Here is an 8,690-nt window from a genome sequence, read left to right as displayed (position 1 = left end):
TCTCCGGGCGCTGCCGGGGAGCGGCAGGTGGAGTCGGGGCGATGGGCGGGGGCGGGGCCGGGTCCCCGGAACGCGTCCCGGGGCTTGCGGGCTGGGTCTACATCGGGAGGCGGCCCGGAGATTGGACCGAGCGGGGGCGGGGACCGCGGCCGCCTGCGCTGTTCCGGGTGCTCCCGCCGCGCGCAGCCCAGGGCGCACTTGACCGTGGTCTGGCTGCGGGGAAGGGCGGGTCTGGGGAGAACCCCCGAGCGCTGCGGCGTCCTCCAGCCCCTCCCTCGCGACCGCCGGAGCCACAGCCCGAGCCGGAGCCGGCGCCACCTCGCCCCCCGGCTCGCGTGCCCCCAGCCATGGCTTTCGCCAATTTCCGCCGCATCCTGCGCCGGTCTACCTTCGAGAAGAGAAAGTCCCGCGAATATGAGCACGTCCGCCGGGACCTGGACCCCAACGAGGTGTGGGAGATCGTGGGCGAGCTGGGCGATGGTGCCTTCGGCAAGGTTTACAAGGTGAGGGCGCTGTGTTGTTGGTGGCTGGCTTGGGCGCGTGGAGCGGCTCCGGAAGGAAGGGGCGCTGGCCCTGGTCAGTCTCGGCCACGGCTTGGGAGAACGCAGAGAGCTGCCCGGCCCTGAACTCGGAGTCCCGGGGTCCTGTCCTGGTGATCCTTGTTCTTCGTTGGGGTGGGGGTGGGGTATCCTCACACAGCCCGGCTGAGTCCCTGCGTGCCGGACGTCCCCTCCGGGCACGGCTGCTGCCCCCGAGCTAAGTTTCTGAGCACTTCCTGTGCGCCCCGCACGGCTCTCGGCGCCGCAGGGGGAGACAAAGGGGGCGCTTATAGGACTTTAGCATCCGAGACGAGGCATCCGCAGTAAAACTGCTACTAGGCATACTTTTTTAAGGGAGGCCACTCAGATGCTGTGAGAGTGCCGAGGCGATGGGGACAGAGAAACTCGGCTGCGTCTGGAAGGGTTGAGTCCGATGAAGTTGGGGACACACCTGAAGACGAGCCAGAGACGGGAGAGACAGGAGGTGGAGGGGGGGGTTGTCTAGAGTGAGAGGTTAGGCATGGAAATGTGGGCTGGGGCTGGGCAGAGGGGAAAGTCAGGGCCTCGTGAATCCTGCGCTTCGGGGGTCAGATTTGAGTATGTGGATGAGTCACAGCTGGGGAGTCTCCCAGTCTGCAGTCACCTTTCCCTAGAAGAATAAAAGGACAGAGAGCTTTTGCGGAGGGGTGGGTGGGGCAGAGCTGATTAATTGTAGTCACGTTTGCAGCGGGTCATTGTCTGGTTTCTGGTCCTGAGAACAAATTCTGAGTTGCTCAGTCGTATTGGGGACCCAAACACTTAGAGCTTGACTCCACGCTTTCCCTGATCTCCTTTCCCCCAGGAAACTCTTTACTGAGAGAAACCCACATGTTAAGCTGGTGGTTTCTCCAGGAGGGCACCTCCTTCCTAAGCCACCATCACCTTCTTTGGGGCTCCTATAGCTTGTAGACCACCCTGACCCCAGGATTTCCCTTTTGGGAGCCTGGACCACAGAGAGAGCTTCTCTAGGCCACCCCTGGTCAAGACTTGCTCTCTTTGCCTTGAAAGTGGTGGAGAGCCTAATCACCAAAGTGTAGTCCCTGGAGGAGTAGCACCAGCATCACCTGGGAGCTCGTTAGAAATGCAGAATCTCAGGCCCCACCCTAGACCTAATAAATAATAAAGTAGGGTCTGCATTTTAACAGATGCCCAGATCCCCCTGATTAGAATCCCCCATGTTACGTGCGCATTAAGTTTGAGAAACATTGCTCTAGGGGCAATTTTGAAGTCACCCAGGCCCATCAGGGTGCCTGTTTTGTTACCTTACCACCTCCCCACGGAGCCAGCACTTCCTGTTACAGGGTGAAAGCCCCACTGGAGCAAAGGTTCTGTGGTTGGAAGGCTGGCCTCTGTGACACTCATACCTGTGGCTCTCAGCTGCCTTGATTTGCTGCCTTTCTCTGCCTGAGGGTTCTGCACGTATTCCGGGGCCGTCAGCACATACTTCACTCGCACATCTTTTCTTTCCCCTTCTCAGAGCTACCTCTTCCTCCTAGCGGCACCAGGAAACTGTCCTCAGTCTTGCGGCCCCCATGGACACCCCGCCGGTGTACTTGCCTTCCCCTGACGGAGCCTGCTCTTCCAGGTGTGCTCTGACCACCATGAGAACAGCTGGACCCTTGGTCAGCTCACCACATCCCCCGCTTTCTCCAGAAGGTTCAGTTGGTGTTTTCAGTGCATGCTGTTGGCTCTCGCTGATGTTGTTCTGTTAGGGGCTGACTTTCCATTGCAGTCTTGTCCCTGTCCCCTAATGAATCCTGGCTTCATGAGGTTCATTTTCTTTCAAACCTAAACGCAGAACTTTGCTTCTAGGCTGCTAAGATTTTCCCCTTGTCAGTTTCGATTGTCATTTCCTCCTGCTTTAGCCCCATAAAACTCCCTTACAACTGAAAGTTTCATACAAAGGAGCCCATCTGATTCACAAGTTATTTTGTCTCCTCCTGGTTCTCCAGAGCACGTGGGCCCTTTTAAAAGTGAGTCTAGTGCTCAAAGCTATGAGCCTGGCTACACCACAAGTCCCTCCCCACCACCTCCGAATCCATGATTTTCTCATAATTAAGACAAGGGAAAGGTAGATCAGGAGAGCTGTGTGATGGCTGACACACCTGGACATTTATTAGGTTCCCTGCCTGGCCTTAGTGTGTGACCCTCTGATCTAACCCAACCCCATGTTACACGCAGGAATACAGGGGCTCAGGGAAAGAAAGGGACTAGAACCCAAGGCTCTGGGCTTAGTTACCAGCTAAGGAAGACCCGTCTTGGATCAGAGATCCCTGTGACCTCGTCTCCTGCCCTGGAGAAGTGCTGCTTAGTCAGCCCCTTAGAGGCTGAAGTTGAAGCAGGTATTGCTTTACTAAAGATTCTAATCAGGGACCATAACTCCTTCCCACTTCATTGTTCCCTGGCATGGCCATTTCAGCAGCACAGGCCAGAGGTTCCATCTAGGGTTTATGTCTGGGACCAGAACTTCCATTTTGACATGGCACCTTGGTAACCAGTTGGCTGCGAGCTGGCGAAGTGATGGCCAGCAGCATCTCCTCTCCCTGTCCTAGAACTAGCAGATTCTTCCCCTGGCAGCCTAGGTGGTGAAGGCCTTTCTGAGGATTTCGCTGGTTTAAGAAGACATAGGAATCCCAATTTGTCAAAGGCTTGTCAGAAGAGGACTCCAATTACAGATTTCCTGAGGAGTGTCTTGCAGAGGCTCAAAGCCTGATGTCTTGAGACATTAGTGTCTCAAGATAATGGAGCCTCTTTTTCCCTCTTCTCCCTGATAAATCATCAGTTGATCTCGGGAGAAAAAGAGGCTCGTAGGATTGATTTTTTGCACAGTCAAGTTCATGCTCACCTACTCCTTAAGCGATTTCAAATTGATTTCAAAAGAAAATCATTTCTAGTTCATTACTAGATACAAAGTAAAAGTCACAAGCTATATAGTTTCAAAATTCTTGCCCTTAATAATAATCTGTATTCTGAAGACAAGATGGAAAGGGAAGTGTTTGATATCGGGTTGAATGGAAGAAACTGCCTTCAGCAGGGTGTGCCCGCTGTCCTAGCTGTGGGTGAAACAGATACTTATGTGCTGAACAGAGACAGGGAGCGTGTGGGCATGAAGAGTTGGGTTAACAGGCTGAGGTGATTTTTCTGCTTCTTGAAAATTGCTTTAGTTGTCATCTTATGTTGTCTTTAAGCTTTTAAAAGGTTTATGATTTTGCAAAATTAGGTGTGTAGTACAAATTTTTTTTTAATTAAAAAGAAAAACATTACCCTAAGTCCCATCAGTTGCTGTTGACATTTTGATATATTTCCTTCCAGACTTAATCGATTTTTATGGAGAAAAAAATTTTTTTAATGCAGGGTTGTAATAATACACACCTACAGTGTTTTATGTTATCTTTCATTCCTAAAGCCTCTTCCTGTGTTATTCTAAATGCTTCACACATACCTTCTGGGATGGCTCAGTGCCCCCATGATTTTAATCTTATTGGATATTTAAGTAATTCCCACCCCCCCCCCCATTTTCTTTTTACTATTAACAAGTTAAAATTGACTAAATGCTTATCATGTGCCAGGCGCTGTGCTAAGCCCTTTACACAATACAGTCAGGTCTGCTGTAATGTAAATATGCCTTCCTAAAAATCCCTGAATTGTGCAAAACATGCAACAAAAATCAGAGGCCTTGTGAGAAAAATGGGGCTAAGGGCACAACACTCAAAAACTTCATCGGTACATTAGAAAAAAATAAAGATAGGAACCTAGAAAACAAGTAGCACCGTTTTACACAAGTTTTGCAGATAAGAAATACAAAATTATCGCAATAAATACAGCACTGAACTGGGAAAGAGGTCTGCAAGGATGCTTGTGGCCGTGGGTGGGAAGCATTGCAGTACGTGAAGCTGTGGAAGGAGGGTTATCTGAAAAGAGGGTTATCTGAAATCAGGGGGCACGTTGGACCCCCAGATGGAGTGGGTGTGGCTTAAAGGTTGCTGACAGATGTTTGAGGTGCTTGTGCCATTTGTGCATTCCTTTGCTGCTCGGCTCACCTGGGTGAAGCTTTCTGCGTTCACCTAGTGTTTCTGGCAGACAGAACAGAACATAAGCAAATGTGAATTTAGCCTTTTGATAAAATTGTTCCCTAATACATCGGTGGTGTTGGAACAAAATTGGCATTTTTTTAAAGTAAACTTTATAGCAAAGCTGACTGTATATTTTTATTTATTTATTTTTGGCTGCATTGGGTCTTTGTTGCTGCACACGGGCTTTCTCTAGTTGCGGCGAGCGGGGGCTACTCTTCGTTGCGGTGTGCGGGCTTCTCATTGCGGTGGCTTCTCTTACTGTGGAGCATGGGCTCTAGGCATGCGGGCTTCAGTAGTTGTGGCTCGCGGGCTCTAGAGCGCAGGCTCAGTAGCTCTGGCGCACGGGCTTAGTTGCTCCGCGGCATGTGGGGTCTTCCCGGACCGGGGCTCGAACCCGTGTCTCCTGCATTGCACCACCAGGGAAGCCCTAAGCTGACTCTATATTGATGAACAGCTTTGCTTGTAAAGTTTTTAAATTTTAAATCATTTTTTTATGCTAGACTCCTAGAAGGAAGTTACTCGGTTGAGGGAGTGATGCATGGCTCTTTGAGGGTGGTTTTTAAAAGAAAATGAGATAAATTAATAGAGGCCCCCTTTGCCCCTTGCCTTCGCTTAAGAGCCAATCCCCGAGTCCTCTGGGACCCTGCAGGAACCCGGGATCTTGGCAGCGGCTGCCCCACGGGTGGGGACCTCAGGTGCCCCCGGGCTCAGAGAGCCATTGTTAAGCCCCATCCTTCGGGTGCCATATCCTGCCCTGCCACCCAGTTCAGACAAAGCTTAGGTTCTGAGCCCTCCCCGGCCAGGCCGGCTCCTTTCCCCTCTTCTCTGCCGAAGAGTTTTTAAGCCTCGGTTTCCGCTCCTCCGCTTCCTCCTTCCTCCGGGGTCTGCCGAGGTCTCCCGTGCGCCTCCCCTCCTCCTCCGGAAAGAGCTCTGCCCCCAGGCAGTAACCTTATTTCCGCTCAGTCTAGTGTTTTTAAACACAAGTCCATGCTATTGTGAGTGGGTTCCTGGCTGGGTCCTAAAACCAAGGTGGCCGGAGTTTCTTGGGGATGTTGCCTGCCCAGGGGGTCTGCTTGGGTCTGGAGGGGCTGATTTAGCACTGGCCGCCCTGACTTGCTCTGGCTGGGTCTAGAGCAGGCCAGGGTGAAGTGAGCTAAACAACTAACTGTGCCCCCAGCCTTCACCTCCACCCAGGGTCCCCTGGCCTCCTGAGGTTACCCGGACTAGGGGGAAACCCCCAGGGGCTGCCGCGCCACAGGCCCCCAGAAAACAGCCTGGGATGGTCACTCCCAGGCCCAGCTGCTGCTGAGGGCGGTGGAGCAGGGTGGTTAAGGGAAGCAGCTGGGGCTCAGGAGGATCTGGGTTGTAACCCCAGACAAGTGATCCCCCGCCTTCTGAGCCTCAGACTCTTTCGTCTGTAAAACGGAGGTGATAATTTGGAGGACAATGGAGGACAAGGTGAGCTAGGGAGGTGTAATACATTCAGCACCTGATCTCCACCCAGGAAGTGGGCAGGAAAGGATGATAGTTCATTATGGTTGATGCTCTTGCTATCAGATGGAGAAGGTCCTGGCCAGTTACTGTAGCTAAACTGGGGACAAGCAGAAGGACTTCAGTGTTTGTAGCTTGTCCGTGAAAACAGGCTCCCCACCTTGGCACTGTTGACGTTTGGGGCAGCTCATTCTTTGCTGTGGGGGCTGCCTGTGTATTATATGATGTTAGCGACGTCTCTGGCTTCTACACACAAAAGTACCACCACTGCCGGCACCTCCCCCTCCACCCGCAGTTGCCAAAAATGTCTCTGGACAAGGCCACATGTCCCCTGGGGGGCAAGATCACTCCCGTGGCACACTGCTGCCTCATACAAATGAATGTGCCTCGATTCAGTTCAGCAAACAGGCCGCGTTCTCCTGTGTGTATCACATCGCTGGGTGTGTGATGAAAGACTTGGGCCTCACAGCCAGGCAGACCAGGCTTTCAATCCTGGCTGCCCCACTTCGCCGCTGTGTGAAGTCAGGCGAGTGGCTTGTCTCTGAGCCTCAGTTTCCCCATGTGTCCGGTGGGGCTGAGACCAGTACTCACCCCACAGAGCAGCTGTGAGAATCAGACCAGTAGCTCAGAGGTGCTCAGGATGGGCCAGGCGCCTGCCTCCCCTGCTGCTTTCAGGGCCACACGGGGGAGGAAAAGAAAGCTCTGCCAGGGTGAGAGAGCTGTAGCAGGACCAAGATGGGGCTGGAGTGAGAAGGGACGGCTTCCACCGGGCAGGGCAGGTGGGACGGGATAGAAAGCTGGAGGGAAGGAAGTCTGGGCCAGGAGAGAGGCCGGACAGTGAGGCCTGAGGTTGTCCCCTGGTGGCCCTTGAGCCAGGAAGGGCCTGCAGACGGGTTTGTGTGGCTCCCATGGTGCCTGAACCAAATTTAAAGTGATTGCCAGCATTTTGAGATCAGGAGAGTTCACATAAGAGCCCTGATCCATGTCTTCTGTGGAAATATCATATATGCTGGTACCGCCCACGTGTACTCCTGCGGGGCCACATCTGCTGGAAGTGAGGGGCAGCCTCTGGGGCAGCGCTGTCCGAAGGGTATGTAACAGGAGCCGCGTGTGCAAATCACAATGTTCTAGTAGCCTCATTCAAACAAGGAAAAACACCAGGAGAAATGAATTTCAATAGTATATTTTAATTATCCCAGTATTTCCAAAGTATGATCATTTCAGCATATAATCAATACAAAGAAAGAGTTATTTAAAGTTCCCATTCCATACTAAGTCTTTGAAATTGGTGTGTGTTTGGCATTTACAGTGTGTCTTGGTGTGGACCAGCCACGGTTTAGGTGCTCAGTAGTGACCTTGGCTGCTATACTGGGCAGCGCAGATCTGGCCTCTCTGTCCGCCAGCACCTGGTGCCCTCCCCCTGCTCTACTGTACACATTTCAAATGCCTCCTCAAGCCCAGTGCTCAGTGGGTTTGGGAGCTGGGCTCGGCCTGGAGAGCTGGCCAGGGCGGGCCAGGTCTAGAACAGTGTGTGGGGGCCAAGTCAAGAGAGCCTTGAATGCCAAGTTGAGGGATTTGAATATGACGGTTACCGTCCTGCCTGCCCCAAGCCTCCGGGGCCTGACCAGGTCATGAGGTCAGCCTTGTGTGGTGTTAGAGAAGAGTGATCTTTGGATGGTCACCAGATGGGGAGTGGCTTGCCCACACAATTGGGGGATGCCAGAGCCAGGTATCCTGGCTTCCCAAGGTCAGGGTAGCCACTGATGAGTGAAGGCTGGGACAGAGTGGCCACGTCTTGGCGGCTGGAGCCGGTGGGGGTGCGAGGGAGGACCAGAGCTGTGGTCGGAGCTCAAGTTAGAGTCCAGGGAGGGGAAGTGACTGATGGAAGGGGACTAGCCCGAGAGGGAGATGTTGTACGTGGGTGAGCGGCATGGAGGGTTCTAGAGAACTAGGCCTGGTAGTCAGTAAGGAAAGAGAGCAGAGTCGGTGAGATGGGAAGGGAAGCTCACGTTTGCCAGGGACTAGAGATGGTCCGGGAACTTGGATGTGATCCTGGATCCTGGAGTTAAAGCCTGGCCTTCCCTCTTGCAGGTTATGTGATCCTGAGAAAAGTACTTACCTGTGCCTCGGTTTCTTTAGTTGCAGAAAGGTACTGCTTCATAGGGTTGTTGGAGTATGAAATAGCCCATGTAAACCACTTAGTTCAGGACTCCGGAAAAGCTCACATGGATGTTAGTCATTAGCATGATCAGCTGAACACCTCCTACGTGTCAGGCACTGTGGGTTCCAAGGTGAACAAGATAAATGAGTGGGGAGTTGACTTTTGCTCCATTCATTTTTTTTTGGCCTCACCACGTGGCATGCAGGATCCTAGTTCCCCAGCCAGGGATTGAGCCTGTGCCTGCTGCAGTGGAAGCACGGAGTCTTAACCACTGGACCACCAGGAAAGTCCCTCTCCGTTCTTATCTGTCCATCATTCCATCATATATTCTTCTACCAGCCCCATGAAAGGCAGGAGTTAGTATCCCCACCTGATGAAGCAGAAGCC

The 8,690-nt window shown here is 52.7% G+C and overlaps 1 protein-coding gene across 2 annotated transcripts in view; it reads left to right on the top strand.

Moving 5' to 3' along the window:
- Nucleotides 1-44: 44 nt before the first annotated feature.
- The window catches only part of STK10 (serine/threonine kinase 10), a 120,616-nt gene continuing 111,970 nt past the window's right edge, over nucleotides 45-8,690 (top strand). For both annotated transcript variants that reach the window (XM_082380858.1, XM_082380859.1), the window contains exon 1: nucleotides 45-503. In XM_082380858.1, coding sequence (XP_082236984.1) covers nucleotides 348-503 — 156 coding nt within the window. In that variant the 5' untranslated portion in view covers nucleotides 45-347. The remainder of the gene's footprint in view (nucleotides 504-8,690) is intronic.

Source organism: Balaenoptera borealis, assembly GCF_965194805.1.
Source record: "Balaenoptera borealis genome assembly, chromosome: 2".
Taxonomy (NCBI): Eukaryota; Metazoa; Chordata; class Mammalia; order Artiodactyla; family Balaenopteridae; genus Balaenoptera; species Balaenoptera borealis.
Note: the sequence above shows the minus strand (reverse complement) of the source record. Positions and strands in the feature narration are given on the sequence as shown.